Source organism: Lactuca sativa, chromosome 6 (genome assembly GCF_002870075.4).
Source record: "Lactuca sativa cultivar Salinas chromosome 6, Lsat_Salinas_v11, whole genome shotgun sequence".
In the NCBI taxonomy this organism is placed as follows: domain Eukaryota; kingdom Viridiplantae; phylum Streptophyta; class Magnoliopsida; order Asterales; family Asteraceae; genus Lactuca; species Lactuca sativa.
In genome coordinates, this window is record NC_056628.2 from 108,457,776 (window position 1) to 108,479,410 (window position 21,635).

At 40.0% G+C, this 21,635-nt stretch overlaps 1 protein-coding gene across 1 annotated transcript; it reads left to right on the forward strand.

The window, feature by feature from the left end:
• Window positions 1–11,221: 11,221 nt before the first annotated feature.
• Window positions 11,222–12,941, forward strand: LOC111878077 (uncharacterized). Its single transcript, XM_023874593.1, has 5 exons — window positions 11,222–11,347; window positions 11,518–12,317; window positions 12,388–12,519; window positions 12,630–12,765; window positions 12,885–12,941. Exons 1-5 carry the CDS (start codon window positions 11,222–11,224, stop codon window positions 12,939–12,941), a joined length of 1,251 nt encoding a protein of 416 aa, XP_023730361.1.
• Window positions 12,942–21,635: the final 8,694 nt, after the last annotated feature.

The following is a 21,635-nucleotide window of genomic DNA, read 5'->3' on the forward strand; positions in this document are numbered from 1 at the left end:
TTGGAGTTTTCTTAATAGAATTTGTGACAACCCTATATTTTTCCAAAAACAGTGTAACGCTCAAAAAGTCAAATACAACGAAAACTATTGGGAATCAACTAAATTAACCTAAAAAATAAAGTGTTCAAATATCTAAGTTGGGATGCATCAAATATTAGATATCGTGCCAAGGTTTCCAAAAACGTAAAGAACGTTCAAAACCGGGTTATATTGAAGAAATTATAACCAATCGTATATTTACGACACACCGTTAAAACGCTATTTAACGTAAAAAGTGAAATTTCAATAAAATACATTTTTGCCTTAAGTATCTAAACAAAAGATGTAGAGTTCGTTAATCTGTAAACATACATAAAAATATCGCCCAAATTGGACCTCGTATGAAGAAGTTACGAATTTCCTAAGTTTCGTAACAGTAGTAGAGGGCTAAAAACTCGAATTGAAGATTGAGTGTTATTTACCTATCGCCACCTAAACGGAAGTTGAAGATATCCACAATAGTAATAAAATAATAAAAAGACAAACGACAACCGACGTCGAATAAAGAAACTATGAATTTTTAACGGACTTTAGTAGTCCCGGCCTATTAAAAATATATCACTAAAAATAAAGTCAAAACTAGCCGACGGAGTCGAAAGTTGTAGAGCATAATCTTACCTACGCGTGGATATAAAGAACACGAAAAACGGAGGCCGTACGCGAAAGTTACGGAATTTAGAAGATGGAAGACTGGATTACGCCCTGCGTAATCCAAAATTACGCCCCACGTACTAGACCCAGTGTCAAGTCACATCGGCTCGAGTGCTCTACGCTAGCTAGACCGTAGTCGTAAGCCGTGACGCATTTTTACGCCCCACATAACCAAAGTACGCCCTGCGTACTCCGGTAGTACGCCCCGCGTACGCGGATCCTCCAGCCTATAAATAGAAGGTTTGAGCCACGGGTTTTTGCACACTTTCTCAAACTCCCAGTCACTCTCTCATACTTTCAAGCTCCAGAGACCATCCCGACGCCCTCGGTTTCTGTACCCGAGCCCCCGACGAAAGATCTACGCTACCGAGATCCCCGAAGAGCCCGAAGGCACAACTTTCCGCGGTCGAAGTTCTGCTCAACTCTAGCCTCTCTCTCTCTTCAAACCAAACGAGTGAGTTCATACCCCTACTTTTCAATTCTTTTCATGTTTTAGGGGGGAAATACAAGTACATTACAAGTCAAAGTATCATTTTATAAACGTAAATGTAATATCTATCTTATAGAGTATCGATACAAACATCTTTATGTTAAAGGGCTATTATATCACCAAGTTATTTTTACTAAATGGAAACATACTTTCTGAGAAACTATAATGAGTATAGTTAGCAAGTATAACATACATTTTTACATATACATCTTGAAAAACGAAATACTTTCAAATGAAGTAAAGTCTTTCTTATCGTAAATCTATCTATACCAAGCAATGTGAGATATTCAAACTTCAACGTACTCTTATGTATGCATTTCAAGTCCTGTATTATATACCAAAATCTCTTGGAGGGAGAGCGTGATACTTGTGTATAGATCTATACGGGATTGACAACCCCGCACCTAAACTATTAGCTATAGTTAGACCGGCAGGTCTGGGGTGACAAATGTCGTAACACTACAACACCTGAAGAATGTTGTTACAGACAGTCAGTGTCAATAGTATGGTTATAAAACTCACATAAAAGTATAAAAACAAGTTTGATTTACGAGATTCATATATGCATTCAGTTTTTCCACGTTATTTTTAGCACAAAGTTTATCATTATTATTCAAGTATGAAACACACTAACGCAGTCCAATTCTGGGAACTTTTCGAACCATTTATAGAAAATATTGGATTTTCTGAAAACCAAAAGGGCATACTTTTCAATGCAAAACACTTATGAACTCACCAACTTAATTGTTGACACTTTTTCGAAACCACTTGTATTTCTCAAGGAATCAGTAATACAGGTAACTACCAGCTTTTGAAGAAGGAACGCTAAGGACGTTATTATTAAACATTTATATCATCATATTGTGTTACTTTCTTTACAATATTCAATTTGTGATACTACGTGAAGTCATCCACCCTCGAATGTTTCCGCCATTCTGGTTTGGGGGTGTGACAGATTCGTATCAGAGCATTGTTTATAGTGAACTAAGTATATCGAACCACATAAGATATACAAACTATAAATGCAAAGGGGACCAAAAACCCTCTGACAAAACGTTTTCATGAACAATATATTTTCTTTTAAAAATATACATCCTTACTTGCATGTATTAGTCTCGTATCATGACAAGTTTTCTAAAGAAAAAAAAAGTATTAAGGCAAGTTGCGACACTACGATTGGGCCTCGGGGTATGTAATCAGGTCGAGAATAAATATAGCTTGATCAACTATATTTATCCTAGATTTGACCAACGTACGTCGAGGAATGGTCATAGTGGACAACAAGCCAAAAACTTACCAAATACAAATTATTTTAGAATCGCCAATTTGAAATACTATAGGAGTATTATTAAAAATAATTGTACAATGAAACATTTGCACTCCGTAAGGATATAGTTAAACGTAGAAAGTCGTTAAATAGAAATTTCTTTTCTTATCAAATTCTCATACCTCTATCCTAGTACAGATAAATGGCCGGATTCCATTTACCGGGAGATCCCTACTACCCAAACCAAGGCAACAGCGACTGGATAGAAGAAGACCCGGAGGAAGACCCAGAGGAAATCGAAGAGGAGGTCGAGGAAGAACTCGAAGGGGAAGTCGAAGAAGAATTCGAAGTCGAAGTCGGAGAGGAATTCGAAGTCGACGAAGAGGTCAAGGAAATTACTAGTGGAACAGACTCCGAGCCGGAAGTAATCGACCCTCCCATCCCTCATCCTCCCGAAATCAGACCATATCAACCGGGACCCATTCCCATGTGGGGAAGCCACCTCTACTACTGGAGCCGCCAACAAGGTGTACGCCCTCCCTTCGGCATGTGTCGAGATTTTTACGATGTCAGTGGGGGAGGCTCAGCTGATCGAGCACTTCCTGTTATTGTGGGCGCTATAGCTACCCAGAACTACCAGGCGGACAAGCAAGCAGCCAGAGTTCGCGAGGTCAATGCTGCTACTCAAGGTAACGCCGCAGACATCCGCCGTCTGGAAGGACTACATGAGAATACCCAAATCTACACAGGGACGCTTCAGAATCAAATGATAACGGCACTAGCAAAAATAAGAGAGATGAAGGAACAACAAACAGATCTCGAGAGGCGCTTGATGGGAGTCAAACAGTTGGATGCCGAATCTAGCTCCAAACGTGCAACACGCCGGAAGTAGAGCTTGCTCAAACCCCAATAATTTTGTTATAAAATAGGACTTCGGATAAAAGTTTTTCCCTTATTTCCTTTTGTATTTGTAATCGGAGACCTCTAGGTAGGTCAAATTTTCCAAACAAGAAGCGTAATGTAACACACCTCAGGTGTGACCTATATATATGAATAGGAAGTACTTCTTTGAATAGCTCTCGGAACTTATGGGATTAACTAAAATTACTATGCCTACCTTGAAACCATAAACTAAAGTTAAAACAAATTACAAGATACAACTAACACACGATTGTCAAAACACTAGAAACTTATAGTATTCATTCTTATTTTTCTCTACCAGAACATGCCTCCTCGTAGATCAACACGCAGAAACTCAACTTCAACACCACCTCCACCACCTCCTCTAATTATGGATGCCGTTATGTTCCAAACTGCTGTAACCGCAGCGATGGCTCAAATGAGCAACAATGGGTCGGGAGGAGGAACAAACAGCTTTACAAATGGCCAAGGTCAAGGCCGTTCAGGAGTATGCACTTACAAAGACTTCACCAACGGAAAACCTATTCCCTTTTATGGGACTGGGGGAGTATTGGCTCTATCTCAATGGATAGAGAAAACGGAAGTTTTATTCGAAATTTGCGCATGCCCTGAAGAAAGCAAAGTAAAGTTTGCTGCTTTTACTTTCTCTGAACGCGCCCTGACATGGTGGAACGGCTACGTCAAGACACTAACCCCAGTGGTGGCGAACTCCATGGGTTGGGAAAACTTGAAACAAATGCTCCTTCGAGAATACTGCCCAAGAGGCGAGATTCAGAAGCTTGAACAGGAACTGTGGAGCCTTTCGATGGTAGGCTCGGACATCGCAGGTTACACCAACAGGTTCAGTGATTTAATAACACTTTGCCCAGGAATGTTGATCCTGGAAAGCCAAAAGGTCGAGAGATACATCTGGGGACTATCACCCCAACTTCGAGGAAGTGTGTTAGCTTCCAAACCCATGACCTTCGACAGTGCCAAGGAACTAGCGCAATCTCTCGTTGATCATGGTGTCTGTCAATAGGGGTGCAAACGAGCCGATCCGAGCCTGAGCCTGGCTAGGCTCGGCTCGGGCTCGTTTAAGTTATATGAGGCTCAAACTCGAGCTCGGCTCGATTCGAGCTTTCTTGTACTGAGCTCGGCTCGAGCTCGTAAAGAATTATCCAAGCTCGGCTCGGGCTCAGGCTCGACTTGTTTGTTATCTGACGTGCCTAAATAAGCTTAAGCTCGGCTCGAGCTCGTTAAGAAGCTCGTTTACTAATACCCTAAATCCGTAATTCCTATAATATATTTTTTATTTTAATATATATAAATAATAATAAATTATATTATGTAAAGGCTCGTTTAGGCTCGCGAGCCTAATCGAGCTTAATGACATAGGCTCGAGCTCGAGCTCGTTTAATAAACGAGCTTAATATTAAGCTCGAGCTTGGCTCGGGCTCGTTTAAAATCGATTTCGAGTCGAGCTTTTAACGATCCAATCTCGAGTAGCTCGCGAGTAGCTTGACTCATTTGCACCCCTATCTGTCAAAGAGTCACGGCTATCATGGCTGAACCAACCAAAGGGAACAGCAACAACGAGATCAATGCCAACAACAACAAGAAGAAGAAATTCTGGAACAAGAGAAAGAGGCAAACTTCGCAAGAACCTTCAAAGAAACAAATGGTTGCAGTTCATGCTGCTACTGCTCCCACCACAACACCTGCTACCCCTGTGCCAACAAAACCATATGCGGGGAACCTGCCCAAGTGCAACAAATGCAACTACCATCACCACGATAATTGCCGCGAGATACACTGTAAGAACTGCGACAAGAAAGGGCACACAGCCCGTTTCTGTAAGGCACCAGCGCGACCAGTCACTCAAGTTCCTGGTACTGGGATAAGCCAGGCATGTTATGGGTATGGAGAAACTAGGCACTTCAAAAGGGACTGCCCCAAGACAAGGAACGTTGGCGGTATTGGGAGAGTGCTGGCAATAGGCCAAAATGAAGCAATAGCCAACCCAACGGTGGTTACGGGTACGTTTCTCCTCAGCCACATTTATGCATGCATACTCTTTGACTACGGTGCGGAGAGAAGTTTTGTGAGTCATAAATTCAAACACTTACTTAATCAAAGACCCCAACCACTCAATAAAATATTCATTGTAGAAATGGCTAACGGTAAAACGGAAAGCGCAAGCGATATGTACATAGGGTGCACACTAAATTTAAACGAACACCTACTTCAAATCGACCTAATGCCCATTTTGATAAGAAGTTTCGATATCATCATCGGTATGGACTGGTTGAGCCTTCACCATGCCGATATACTTTGTCACGAAAGGGCCGTTCGCCTCAATCTGCCAAACGGCGAAACCCTTGTCATTTATGGTGACAAACCTAGTTCAAGTTTACAAATCATCTCCTGTGTTAAGGCACAAAAATATCTTCGTAAGGAATACCATGCCTTTCTAGCCCACGTAGTAGACCAGAAACAAGAACCAAAGAACATTAAAGACATTCCGGAAGTCTGCAACTTCCCAGATATTTTCCCAGAAGATCTTCCAGGAATTCCACCAGAGCGCCAAGTTGAGTTCAGAATCGACTTGATCCCCGGAGCTACCCCAGTAGCAAAGTCGCCTTACCGTTTAGCCCCAGCCGAGATGCAGGAACTGTCCAGTCAATTAAACGAGCTGCTGAGCAAGGGATTCATCAGACCGAGCTTCTCACCATGGCGAGCACCAGTCCTATTCGTGAAAAAGAAGGACAGATCCTTTCGCATGTGCATCGATTATCGGGAGCTGAACAAACTCACGATCAAGAACCGATATCCCCTACCGCGCATAGACGATCTGTTCGACCAACTGCACGGAGCAAGCTACTTCTCAAAGATCGATCTAAGATCTGGTTATCAGCAACTGCGAGTGCTGGAAGGAGATATCCCTAAAACGGCTTTCCGAACACGTTATGGTCACTACGAGTTTGTAGTAATGCCTTTCGGATTGACAAATGCTCCAGCGGTGTTCATGGACTTGATGAACCGAGTATGTCGTCCCTTCCTGGATAAATTCGTGATCGTGTTCATAGATGATATACTCATCTATTCTAGAAGCCAGGAAGAACACAGCCAACACCTCCGCCAAGTTTTGGAAACGTTGAGGGCAAAGAAGCTTTACACAAAAATTTCCAAGTGCGAATTTTGGATTCGGAAAGTGGATTTCCTAGGACATGTAGTAAGCAAGGAGGGGATACACGTGGATCCTTCTAAGATCAAGGCAATAGAAAGTTGGACGACACCAAGGACCCCTACAGAAATCTGGCAATTTGTGGGACTCGCCGGGTATTACCGAAGGTTCATACAGAACTTTTCAAAGATTGCCAAACCACTTACCACCCTAACTCATAAGAGTGTGACCTTCGACTGGGGAGAAAAACAAGACGCCGCGTGTCAAACACTAAAGCGAGCCTTATGTAGTGCGCCCATCCTAACCTTGCCAGAAGGAACGGAGGACTTCGTGGTCTATTGCGATGCATCAAACCAAGGACTTGGGTGTGTCCTGATGCAACGAGGGAAGGTCATCGCCTACGCCTCAAGGCAACTAAAGACGCGCACGAAGTGAACTACACAACGCACAATCTTGAGCTAGGAGCAGTCATCTTCGCTCTAAAGATATGGAGACACTATCTCTACGGCACAAAATGTACGATCTTCACCGACCATAAAAGCCTCCAACATATCCTCAACCAGAAAGAACTCAACATGAGACAAAGACGGTGGGTAGAACTACTAAATGATTATGAATGCGAGATTCGATATCATCCCGGAAAGGCTAACGTGGTGGCCGATGCACTCAGCCGGAAGGAATACTTGGGCCGCAGAGTGAAGTCTTTAACCATGACAATCCATTCACACCTCTCCACACAAATCAAGGAAGCCCAGATAGAAGCCTTAACATCTGGAAATGTGGCAAGGGAAGCCTTAAGGGGAATGGATAAGAAGTTTGAGGTCAAGAATGATGGAGTTCATTACTTCATGGATCGGATCTGGACGCCGAAGTTTGGCGGATTCAGAGAAGTCGTCATGAATGAAGCCCATAAAATGCGATACTCCATACACCCCGGCTCCGATAAGATGTATCTCGAGTCTCGACCTCAACAAATTGTACTGGTGGCCGAACATGAAAGCTGAAATTGCTACCTATGTGAGTAAATGTCTGACGTGCGCCAAGGTCAAGGTAGAATACCAAAAGCCCTCAGGATTCTTGCAACAACCAGAAATATCAGAATGGAAGTGGGAACGTATAACCATGGATTTCATAACCAAACTACCCAGAACGGCAAGCGGACTCGACACTATCTGGGTGATTGTCGACAGGTTAACTAAATCAGCGCACCTCCTACCGATCAAAGAGACAGATAAATTAGAGAAGCTAACTAGGACATACCTCAGAGAAATTATACGAATACATGGTGTACCCATATCCATTATCTCGGACCGAGATAGTAGGTTCACCTCAAGGTTCTGGCAGGCACTACAAAAATCTCTAGGGACAAGACTGGACATGAGTACTGCTTATCACCCACAAACCGACGGCCAGAGCGAGAGGACCATACAAACCCTAGAAGCTATGCTGAGAGCTTGCGTAATCGATTTTGGCAAGGCATGGGACACACATCTACCTTTGGTCGAGTTCTCGTACAACAATAGCTACCACACCAGTATCAAAGCTACCCCGTTCGAAGCCCTCTATGGCCGCAAATACAGGTCGCCTCTGTGTTGGGCCGAAGTGGGGGACACACAGCTAGCAAAAGGACAAGCAAAAGACAACACGCTTACTGGACCATAAATCATAAGGGAGACTACAGAGAAGATTGTTCAGATCCGGGAACGTCTAAAAGCATCAAGGGACAGAAAAAAGAGTTACGCGGATGAAAGACGGAAACCCTTGGAATTCCAGGTCGGAGATCGAGTCCTACTAAAGGTCTCGCCCTGGAAGGGATTAATACGCTTCGGGAAGCGCGGGAAACTGAACCCAAGATACATCGGACCATTCGAGATCCTTGCCAGGATCGGTCCAGTGGCTTACAAACTTAGATTACCTCAAGAGCTCTACAACGTACACCCTACCTTCTACATATCAAACCTAAAGAAGTGCTTGTCCGATGAGACCCTTGTCATCCCTCTAGACGAAATTGCAATAAATGAAAATCTCCATTTTGTAGAGGAACCAATAGAGATCATGGATCGGGAAATAAAAAGGACTAAACAAAGCTACATACCTATTGTAAAGGTCCGCTGGAACGCCAAGCGAGGACCTGAATACACCTGGGAACGCGAGGATCAGATGAAACAAAAGTACCCGCATCTTTTTCCTAACCTGTAAACTCTATCTTTGATTAAATTTTGGGACGAAATTCCCTTAACAGGGGGATGATGTGACAACCCTATATTTTTCCAAAAACAGTGTAACCCTCAAAAAGTCAAATACAACGAAAACTATTGGGAATCAACTAGATTAACCTCAAAAATAAAGTGTTCAAATATCTAAGTGGGGATGCATCAAATATTAGATATCGTGACAAGGTTTCCAAAAACGTAAAGAACGTTCATAACCGGGTTATATTGAAAAATTATAACCAATCGTATATTTACGACACACCGTTAAAACGCTATTTAACGTAAAAAGTGAAATTTCAATAAAATGCATTTTTGCCTTAAGTATCTAAACAAAAGATGAAGAGTTCGTTAATCTGTAAACATACATAAAAAGATCGCCCAAATTGGACCTCGTATGAAGAAGTTACGAATTTCCTAAGTTTCGTAACAGTAGTAGAGGGCTAAAAACTCGAATTAAAGATTGAGTGTTATTTAGCTATCGCCACCTAAACGGAAGTTGAAGATCTCCACAATAGTAATAAAATGATAAAAAGACAAACGAAAACCGACGTCGAATAAAGAAACTATGAATTTTTAACGGACTTTAGTAGTCCCGGCCTATTAAAAATATATCACTAAAAATAAATTCAAAACTAGCCGACGGAGTCTAAATGAAAGTTGTAGAGCATAATCTCACCTACGCGTGGATATAAAGAACGCGAAAAACGGAGGTCGTACGCGAAAGTTACGGAATTTAGAAGATGGAAGACTGGATTACGCCCTGCGTAATCCAAAATTACGCCCCGCGTACTAGACCCAGTGTCAAGTCCCATCGGCTCGAGTGCTCTACGCTAGCTAGACCGTAGTCGTAAGCCGAGACGTATTTTTACGCCCCGCGTACCGAGAACGCCCTGCGTACTCCGGTAGTACGCCCTGCGTACGCGGATCCTCCAGCCTATAAATAAAAGGTTTGAGCCACGGGTTTTTGCACACTTTCTCAAACTCCCAGTCACTCTCTCATACTTTCAAGCTCTAGAGACCATCCCGACGCCCTCGGTTTCCGTACCCGAGCCCCCGACGAAAGATCTACGCTACCGAGATCCCCGAAGAGCCCGAAGGCGCAACTTTCCGCGGTCGAAGTTCTGCTCAACTCTAGCCTCTCTCTCTCTTCAAACCAAACGAGTGAGTTCATACCCCCACTTTTCAATTCTTTTCATGTTTTAGGGGGAAATACAAGTACATTACAAGTCAAAGTATCATTTTATAAATGTAAATGTAATATCTATCTTATAGAGTATCGATACAAACATCTTTATGTTAAAGGGCTATTATATCACCAAGTTATTTTTACTAAATGGAAACATACTTTCTAAGAAACTATAATGAGTATAGTTAGCAAGTATAACATACATTTTTACATATACATCTTGAAAAACGAAATACTTTCAAATGAAGTCTTTCTTATCGTAAATCTATTTATACCAAGCAATGTGAGATATTCAAACTTCAACGTACTCTTATGTATGCATTTCAAGTCCTATATTATATACCAAAATCTCTTGGAGGGAGAGCGTGATACTTGTGTATAGATCTATACGGGATTGACAACCCCGCACCTAAACTATTAGCTATAGTTAGATCGGTAGGTCTGGGGTGACAAATGTCATAACACTACAACACCTGAAGAATGTTGTTACAGGCACTCAGTGTCAATAGTATGGTTATAAAACTCACATAAAAGTATAAAAACAAGTTTGATTTACGAGATTCATATATGCATTCAGTTTTTCCACGTTATTTTTAGCACAAAGTTTATCATTATTATTCAAGTATGAAACACACTAACGCAGTCCAATTCTGGGAACTTTTCAAACCATTTATAGAAAATATTGGATTTTCTGAAAACCTCATTCATCGATTTACTACCAAAAGGGCATACTTCTCAATGCAAAACACTTATGAACTCACCAACTTAATTGTTGACACTTTTTCGAAACCACTTGTATTTCTTAGGGAATCAGTAATACAGGTAACTACCAGCTTTTGAAGAAGGAACACTAAGGACGTTATTATTAAACATTTATATCATCATATTGTAATATTCTTTTGCTAATATGTATAACGCAACAATATACGTTTTCATTATATATATGATGGTTGTGTTACTTTCTTTTCAGTATTCAATTGTTGTGATACTACGTGAAGTCATCCACCCTCAAATGTTTCTGCCATTCTGGTTTGGGGGTGTGACAGAATTCTGTAGGGATTTGGGTTTCATCCAATTATGGTTCAGTGGATTATAGCTTGTGTTTCTTCTCCGTGGTTCATGCTTAATTTTAATGGTTTCAGATCATGGGTATTTTGAAGGAAAGAGAGGTCTTAGGCAGGGAGATACTTTAACTCCTTACCTATTTACTATAGTTATGGAGGTGTTTAATATCATTCTTGGTAAGCTTATTGATGAATCCTAGAATTTTAAGTTCCATAGTAAGTGTATGGCCCTCAATATTTCCCATTTATGCTTTGCTGATGATCTGTTGGTTTTCTCTTATGGTAATGGGAATTCGGTCAGAATTATAAGGGATGCCCTTGATGAATTCAAAAAGGTTTCAGGGTTGAAGGTGAGTATGGAAAAAGTCAGATTTATTTTAGTTGTGTTAAGCTAAATATGAGAAGGATTATCTTGGGTATCCTTCCTTTTGATGTTGGGAGATTTCCGTTTAAATATTTGGGCGTGCCTATGTGTGTCACTAAGTTGTTTGAAAGAGATTGTAAAAAATTGATTGAAAAGATTAAGATGACAATTTTCAATTCGAAAAGTAAGACTTTATCGTTTGCTGGCAGGTTGCAACTCATTAACTCTGTTTTAACATCCATTCATGTTTATTGGGCTTCAATCTTTAAAATTCCCATTGCTACTATTAATGAGATTGAAAAGATGTGCAGAAGTTTCTTATGGGCTAATGGTGAGATAGTTAAAGGGAAAGCTAAAGTCAAGTGGCATGATATTTGCAAGCCTAAGGAGTATGGTGGTCTGGGAATCAAGAATTTAAGGAGATGGAATGATGCTTTACTTGCTAAACATATTTGGAATGTGATTAATAATAAAAATTCTCTGTGGGTGCAGTGGGTTAGAATCAATTATATAGGTAGCAGAAATTTTTGGGATATTTTGCAGAAAAGGAGTATGAGCTGGACATGGAAGAGGTTTTTGGAGATAATGAAAATTTTTAGGCCTCATGTTGTTTCGTGTGTGGGAAATGGGAGGAACACATCTCTATGGCATGATTGGTGGCACCCAATTAGTATTCTATGTACTATTATATCTAGAAGAGATTGGGTTAGCAATGGGCTTAGTGATTCATCTTTGGTCAGTGATGTTCTTGATTTTGATACTTATTCCTGGCCGGTTGAATGGGTTAATAAATTCCCTGGATTGAAAGAAGCACCCATGTTTTCTATTGATTCTAATATGAGCGATGTTGCAGGTTGGAGGGATAAGAAGGGTATATGTAAAAAAATTTCATGTAAACAGGTGTGGAGTGATATAAATAACTTTGGAAACAAAGTTCCTTGGCATGATATTGTCTGGTAAGGCAATTGCATCCCTCACAATTCATTTATTTTGTGGATGGCTATTTTGAATAGATTGAAAATGCAGGATCGGGTTAGAGGATGGGAAGTGGCTGGTAACTTACTGTGTCCGTTCTGTGAAATTGTGCCTGATTCTCATAATCATTTGTTCTTTAATTGTGATTATAGCATCAGAATTTGGAGGTATTTCTGCAATAAGGTGGGTATTAATTTGTTGGCGGATGAATGGAATGATTTGATTTTAAAGTTATGCAGCTTGCTAAATTTGAAGTCTGATGAGAATTTGATTATTAAATGCATGTTTGCTAGCTGTGTTGCTCATATTTGGAGGGAGAGAAACTCTAGACTTTTTAGTTCTAGAAGTAATTCGGTTGAGGGGGTTATAGCTAGTATTGAAAATGAGATTCGGTTAAAACTGTTGGGTTTAAGGAAAAGGGCTAAAATGGTCAATAATAAGTTTTATTTGACCTGGGGTATTTCTGGAATGGAGAAAGTTAAGTAATGGATGTCATTTTCTGGTTTGCCAAATTGGTGATTGATGGTTTTTGGTTTTGGGATTGGCAGCGGAGGCAGTTTAAAGTGGGTGATCTTATCGCTGAAACTTGGTGGGGGTATTTTTGAAATAAGTGCTTATACAAAGGAATTGACGGAATATGTTACTGGTTGGAGAGTTTACTCTCAAATCATGTGACTTGTACCTATGGGATTTTCTGTTTGAATATGATCTTAATTGAGATTACCCAAAGAGAGAATCCTAGACATGTGATTGATGCCATGTCCAGTATGAAACTTAATCTGATTCGCTGGTGGTTTGGTGTTATTTTGTTGTGTTTCGTTTTGTGTTTATGGTGCAGAATGGAGTGGCAATGGATGGTGTTGAGCAATAGTTGCAAGAAGTTGAAGGATTCCTTGTTGAAGACTATGAGGAGGACGGAGAATAAGGAGAGGGACAGAAGATTTGGGAAGGGCTATTCTGAGGGGTTTTTTTGTTATTTCTTTTTTGAGATGTTTATTTGTGTTATCTTTTATTGGTTTTACTTTGTGTATTGTGTTATGTGGGTTATGGGCTTGAGGGGATTTTTCTTAAAGGTTAGCTTATGGACTGAGGGTTTTTTAAGGGCCTTACCCCTTGCTTTGGATATTATATTTCTTGGGGTTTTTGGTGGTGCAAGGGGGTGAAGTTACCTTTTTTCCCTCTTTCAGTAAGTCTTTCGGCTACCTTTAAGGATATTAGGGATAATTGGGTTTGTGAGTGGATGTTTCTTGTTATTAGGAAGTGGTTTGGTAGTTGGTTATGGATAGGTTGGTTAATATTGTATTTTTTTTTTTACTTTTTGATGTTGTATTCTTTTATTCTTTTTAATAAAGTTGGCTGAGCTTTGGCTCTTTCAAAAAAAATGAATTTTATAATGCTCATCAAAGCTTTGCTAAATTGCGAAGACGACATCTGTTGTGGAACTCAAGAATTAAACAATACTCATCAAAGCTTTGCTAAATTGCATAGAATTCTAATGTGGAACTCAATAATGAAACAATGGTCATCAAAGCTTTGCTGAAATTGTAGACTTCTGTTGTGGAAGTCAAGAATTAAACAATGCTCTTCGAAGCTCTGCTAAATTGCGAAGACTACTTCTATTGTGGAACTCAAGAATTAAAGAATGCTCATCAAAGCTTTGCGAAATTGCATAAACTTCTAATGTGGATCTCAAGAAATACACAATGCTCATCAAAGCATTGCTTGAATTGAATAGACTTCTATTGTGGAACTCAAGAATTTTACAATGCTCATCAAAGCTTTGCTAAATTGTGAAGACGACATCTGTTGTCGAACTCAAGAATTAAACAATGATCATCAAAACTTTGCTAAATTCCATAGACTTCCAATGTGGAACCAAGAATGAAACAATCCTCATCAAAGCTATGCTAAATTGCATAGACTTCTATTGTGGAACTCAAGAATAAAACAGTTCTCATCAAAGCTGCTTAAATTGCATAAACTTTTATTGTGAAACTCTAGAATTAAACGATGCTCATCAAAGCTTTGCTAAATTGCATAGACTTCTATTGTGGAACTCAAAAATTAAACAATGCTTATCAAACCTTTGCTAAATTGCGAAGACTACATCTATTGTGGAACTCAAGAATTTAACAATGCTCATCAAAGCTTTGCTAAATTGCATAGAATTCTAATGTGGAAGTCAATAATAAAACAATGCTCATCAAAGCTTTGCCAAAATTATAGATTTCTGTTGTAGAACTCAAGAATTAAACAATGCTCTTCAAAGCTTTGCTAAATTGTGAAGACGACTTTTATTGGGGAACTTAAGAATTAAACAATGCTTATCAAAGCTTTGTTAAAGTGCATTGACTTCTAATATGGAACTAAAGAATGAAATAATGCTCATCAAAGCTTTGCTTAAATTGCATAGACTTCTATTGTGGAACTAAAGAATTAAACAATGCTTATCAAAGCTTTGCTAAATTTCAGAGACTACTTCTATTGTGGAACTCAATAATTAAACAATGCTCATCAATGCTTTGCTAAATTGCATAGTCAAAGGTGGAACCCAAGAATGAAACAATGCTCATCAAAGCTTTGCTAAATTGCATAGACTTATATTGTGGAACTCAAGAATCAAACAATGCTCATCAAAGTTTTGCTTAAATTGCATAGACTTCTATTTTCGAACTCATGAATTCAAAGATGCTCATCAAAGCTTTGCTAAATTGCATAGATTTCTGTTGAGGAACTCAAGTAATAAACAGTGCTCATCAAAGCATTGCTAAATTGCATAGACTTTTAATGTGGAACCCAAGAATGAAACAATGCTCATGAAAACTTCGATAAATTACATAGACTTCTATTGTGGAACTCAAGAATCAAACAATGCTCATCAAAGCTTTGCTTAAATTGCATACACTTCTATTGTGGAAAACAAGAATTAAACGATGTTCATCAAAGCTTGGCTAAACTGCATAGAATTCTCATGTTGAACTCAAGAATGAAACAATGCTCGTCAAAGCTTTGCTGAAACTGCATAGTCTTCTATTGTGGATGTCAAGAATAAAGAAATTCTCCTCAAAGCTTTGCTAAATTGCGAAGACTACTTCTATTGTGGAACTCAAGAATTAAACAATGCTCATCAAAGCTTTGCTGAATTGCAGCTTCTAATGTGGAACTCAAGAAATAAACAATGCTCATCAAAGCATTGCGTGAATTGCATAGGCTTCTATTGTGGTACTCAAGAATTTGACAATGCTCAACAAAGCTTTTCTAAATTTCAAAGACTACTTCTATTGTGGAACTAAAAATTAAACAATGCTCATCAACGCTTTGCTAAATTGTATAGTCTTTCAATGTTTCCCAATAATGAAACAATCCTCATCAAAGCTATGCTAAATTACATAGACTTCTATTGTGGAACTCAAGTATCAAACAATTCTCAACAAAGCTTTGCTTAAATTGCATAGACTTCTATTGTGGAACTCAAGAATTAAACGATGCTCATCAAAGCTTTACTAAATTACATAGACTTCTATTGTGGAACTCAAGAATTAAACAATGCTTATCAGAGCTATGCTAAATTGCGAAGACTACATCTATCGAGGAACTCAAGAATTAAACAATACTCATCAAAGCTTTGCTAAATTGCAAAGAATTCTAATGCGAAACTCAATAATGAAACAATGCTCATCAAAGCTTTGTCGTAATATTAGACTTCTGTTGTGGAACTCACGAAGTAAACAATGCTCTTCGAAGCTTTGCTAAATTACGAAGACGACTTTTATTGTGGAGCTCAAGAATTAAACAATGGTTATCAAAGCTTTGTTAAATTACATTGACTTCTAATGTAGAACTGTGACAACCCGAAAAACTTCTCGCATGCACTCTTCAATTCTTTCCAATATTAGACTTATTTTACTATATGGTAATACCCTTTAAAGTCTAATGAAGCGTTAAATGTGATAGAATCAAGGTAGGAGTGTTAAAAAGGGGTTAACTCAAAGTGTAGGGATCAAAACCGGGCCAAACACTCCAACACATGGAGTGTGCGGCCATACACTTGAGTGTGCGGCCACACACTTTTGTTTGCAACCTCACACCCTCCCAACCGCACACTCCCCACATATATACCACCCTTGAATCATTTTTACACACTTCCTTCATTTCTTCAAACATAGAACACGAAAAATCCTCTCAAGTATCATCCATTCTCCTTGAAGATCTTCATAAAAGGTACCAAGAACACCAAGATCTTCATCTGGCAGCACACATGGCAGCACACACCACCTGGCAGCACACAGGGCCGCACACATGTGCTGGCAGCACACTAGGCCGCACACCTGGCCGCACACACATATAGTGTGTATTTTGGCCATACACTCTCTTGTGTAGCCTTATAAACCCTTATACAATCATATGTGATTATAACACTTCATTATAAGTGTTTACTAGTCCCTAAGGTGGTCCCAAAAATCATCAATTAGTTGTTCATAACACTAATTAAATCCATATATGTGCCTATATATGCTAAATAGGATTCGCGCGTATACTCAAGTCACCACTTGGCACCTAACGTCTAATCCAACATTGTCACCAGAACCACTCACTACAGGTGAGTTCATACCCCTTTAATTAACCTTTGAAATGCTTTTAAATGTTTTAAATACTTTATGGGGGGGGGGGGGGGAATACAAGTTAAATACTTATAGTTATTGTATCAATCACATGTGATTAATAACTACCGAACCAATGATTTCTTCACTGTTTCAAAATGTTTATCAAACTGTTTTACTTCAAAATGTTTTACAAACTCTTTTACTTATCAAATACTTTTATTTAAACTTTATTATACTTCTTATAAATTGCATGCCCATATATGCATAGATATATAAGAAATGTTTAAAGGGCTTAGGAAGGCCATCCGCCCTATTTCCTTTTTCTCGATTTGGATGTGGTCTGGTGGGATGTCGGGTAGTAGTCCGAGGGTCGTTTCAATATAAATTATATCTTGTGTGCATATATAGACATAAAAGTACTTTCACTATTCATGCGTATCAGTTACATCATTAGTAAGTTACCATCGGGGTAACACCGAATTACATTTATACTATTGCTAGATCTATGAGTCAGTTCATTCATGAGTCATATACATTACATTACTATGAGAATATATACATTACATTACTATGAGAACATATACAACTATACTAGAGAAGAACATATACAGCTATACTAGGAAGAGAACACATACAACGATACAAGAACAAGTAACAATACAATATATATACATGAATACGTTTACAATTGTGATCCATTGTATCAGAGCATGCCTTAAATGTCATGGCCCGAGTTGTTACCAGAATTCTCTTGGAGGGAGAGCGTGAGTTTGCGTATAGATCTATACTGGATTGACTATCCTACACCTTGCTGCTAGCTACAGCCGGACCTGCAGGTCTGCGGGTGCCAAACATCATATCGTGTTACGACCATTCATTATGTCGCTGTTACCAATCGATAGTATGGTAGAATTAAATCACATAATACCTTAATATAAATCCGGTTTAAGGTAGATAGTACAGCAGTAGTTCCTATAATACAACACTACAGTACTAAAATGATTTACCCATTACATATATTTAGTGATTATTTCACTTAAACATTAATGTTCAAACTATATTTTGTTAAATGATAGTTACACTTGGGAAATTACACACTTTTACAACAAACGAGCATACAAAACAGTTACGCCTTGGTAGAAGGCTACTTTTAATAGAAAATATAGGCTTTTCTGAGAGATTCAAACATTTACATACGTTTTACAAACTTACACTTGAGACATGTTCAAACGTTTTGATAACAAACACCGACACTAAAATACTTATGAACTCACCAGCTTAATGCTGATAAACTCTTTCAAAATAACTTGTATTCTCAGGTCATCAGTAGACAGGTACCGAGACCAGCTTTTGAGAAGATGGAGCGCATTCAGGACTCATCTCTTTATTTTGACTTACATTATTTTTGGTGTCTATACTGTACAGAACACACTTGTATTAAAACTATATATTTAATGCAATGGATGATGTTGTTTGCTTATTTACTTTTACTGTGTTGTGATACTTTACATGACGTCCTCCACCCCAGAACGTTTCCGCCGTTCTTGGTTTTGGGGTGTGACAGATTGGTATCAGAGCATTGTTTATAGTGAATTGAGTATATCAACCCATAAATGATATACTAACTATAAACCCATTTGGGATTAAAACACTCTGACCAAGAGTCTATACTTTAAATATTAAAATATTTAATTAAGTATACTAGACTGCATTCATACTAAAATCAGTGTCATAATGACAAGAACAAAAGTATTACGATTGTTAAATATCACAAGTGAGCTCGGGGATGTATGGTCAGTCTTGGGAATGGCATAGCCTGATCAACTATGTTGGTCCGAGGAGTGATTAGCATATGCCCTAGAATGGTTGTGATGTGTTAACAAGTCTAAAACCTTACCAACAATACCACAAGAAGATCAGTAGAGCCTAAACTTAAAATACTATAGGTGTATTTTGTACTACTAGCTACATATATACGATATTCTTATATCCCTTTTCTCGCGTAGATATCATAGCTGGATTCCATCACGGCGACCCGTACTTCCCAAATGAAGGCAATGTAGGGTGGATCGAAGAAGCGGAGCCCGAAGATGAGCATCCAATCCCTCTGGATGACCACCTCGTAGAAGGCTTTTCTGATGGATCCGACTCCGAGCCGGAAGTCAACAATCTACCCCCCATAGGTCAAGCCCCGAACCACGACCCCCGACCAGCATTTCCAGGTCCCACCCCTATGTGGGTAAACAACTTAAATCGTTGGAGCGACGAGCAGGGTCAACCCTTACCTTACTTTGGGGACCGAACCTTTTACAACGTTAGCGAAGGTGGTTCTACGGATAGAGCTTTGCCTGTCATGGTGCGTAGAATTGCTCGAAATGTCGAACAAGGTCGAGCAGCCATCGACCGAGTCATGGAAGTTGATGCCAACTCAGGCGTTAATACTGTCCGCATTCGACATCTAGAAGAAGCACTCGAAGGGACGAGGAGAACCAATGACGCACTGAGAGAGCAATTAACCACCGAAATCGCAGAACTGCGAGTTCGCCAAAGAGCTCACGAACGACACCTTCAAGAAGTGGTTCGCCAACTGGCAAATATGAGGATTCACCCTAGGAATTCTCGTCGTCGTTAGAAGATGTCTAGTACATCTTTGCCTTTTATTAAGGAATAGCCTTTAGTATCCGGTCTTCTAGTAACGCTTGTCTGTAAAATAGTTCTAACTTTCAGTACGCTATCTAGGAATCTAGTAACTGTCAAACTTTTCCGTATGGTATGATGTAAGACCTACTGCTAGGTTAATTTTCCCCTAAACCTATTACATCAATAATACCAGTAATATTGACAGCTAGCTAATCTGTGAGAAAATCTTTATACTTGCATTTTCCTACTATTCTTCCCTATTGTGAATTCAATTCGTACATACATTCAACTATTGGGCTATGGTTAGTTAGTCCATGTGTCACTCTCAACTTGCTTACAATTGATTCTTACCATTGTATCTGTCATTATAAACTTATAGCTGAAAGATGCTTCCTCGTAAATCAACAAGACGTAACCCTGCACCTCCTCCACCTCCTCCTCCTGTCATCGATACTGCAGCCCTAAATGCTGCAGTAGCTACGGCAGTGGCAACTACCATGGCTTAATATCACTCAACTAACGACAGCCAAGGTGGAACCCCTGTTGAATCCACTCATGTTGAAATCCATGTACGCACGAAAGAATGCTCCTACAAAGATTTCACAAACTGTAAGCCCAAGTCCTTTTATGGAACCGGCGGAGTCATTGCCCTCTCGCAATGGTTCGAGAAGACTGAATCGGTCTTCGAAATCTGTTCATGCCCTGATGCGAGCAAGGTTAAATATGTCGCATGCACCTTTGAAGGAAAAGCCCTGACGTGGTGGAATGGTCACGTTAAAGCTCTAACTCTCGTCGGAGCCAACGACATGGGTTGGGAAACAATGAAAGACCTCATGATTGAGGAGTATTGCCCGAGGGGCGAAATCCAGAAATTGGAACAGGAACTCTGGAGCCTGACCATGAAGGGCACCGACGTGGTCGCTTACACCGCCAGATTTAGCGAACTGGTGGCTCTCTGCCCCAATATGATTCCCACTGAAGGGAAAAAGATCGAAAGGTACATCTGGGGGCTAGTGCCTCCGTACCAAGGAAATGTTCTATCATCAAACCCCACTACTTTCGATAGTGCCAAGCGACTGGCACAACGACTCGATGACCATGGAATTCAATCCCCAACAGCGACAACAACCCTAGCTATCCCGGAACCCTCCAAACCCGCTGACTCTAAGCGGAAGTCCTGGGATGACAAGAAGGAACAACGAGCTGCCAAAAAGCAGCAAATTGTGGTTGTGCATGCTGCAATAACCCCTACTGCTACTACTGCTCCGATGAAGCAGTATGCAGGGAATCTGCCTAAGTGCAACAAATGCAACTTCCACCACAACGGCCCCTGCCGTGAAATGCAGTGTTCCAACTGCGACAAGAAAGGACACACTGTCCGCTTCTGTAGGTCTCCGGCAAGACCGATCACTCAAGTCTCTGGCTCAGGCACGAGCCCAACCTGCTATGGATGTGGTGAAGCAGGCCACTTCAAGAGGGACTGTCCCAAAGCAAAGAATGCAGGTGGGTCAGGGAGAGTACTGGCAATAAGCCATGGGGAAGCAGTTGCTGACCCGACGGTGGTGACTGGTACGTTCCTCCTCGATAACTCCTATGCATGCATTCTGTTTGATAGTGGAGCGGAGCGAAGCTTTGTAAATCATAAATTTGCTCACATACTTAAACATCAACCTCACGCACTTAAAGAACAATTCACGGTAGAAATGGCTAATGGGAAAACTGAAAGCACCAAGAGCATATACTTAGATTGTACTTTAACTCTAGATAACCATTCATTTCCAATCGACCTCATGCCGGTTTCCATTAAAAGTTTCGACGTTCTCATCGGCATGGATTGGTTGAGTCTTCATCACGCCGACATCATGTGCTTCGAGAAAGCAATCCGTCTAAATCACCCGTCTAACGAAACCCTTATCGTCTACGGTGACAAACCCAGTACAAGTCTTCATATTATTTCAAGTATTCAAGCACAAAAGTACCAACGTAAGGAATATCACGCGTTCCTTGCTCACGTCGTTGACACGAGCCTCGAAACGAAAGAACTAAAGAACATCC

Coding starts and splice junctions, on each gene's coding strand:
- LOC111878077 (XM_023874593.1), top strand. CDS start 11,222: ATGGCCCTCAATATTTCCCATTTATGCTTTGCTGATGATCTGTTGGTT. Junction 11,348..11,517: donor AAAAGGTTTCAGGGTTGAAG/GTGAGTATGGAA, acceptor TTGATTGAAAAG/ATTAAGATGACAATTTTCAA. Junction 12,520..12,629: donor GGAGGTATTTCTGCAATAAG/GTGGGTATTAAT, acceptor CATGTTTGCTAG/CTGTGTTGCTCATATTTGGA.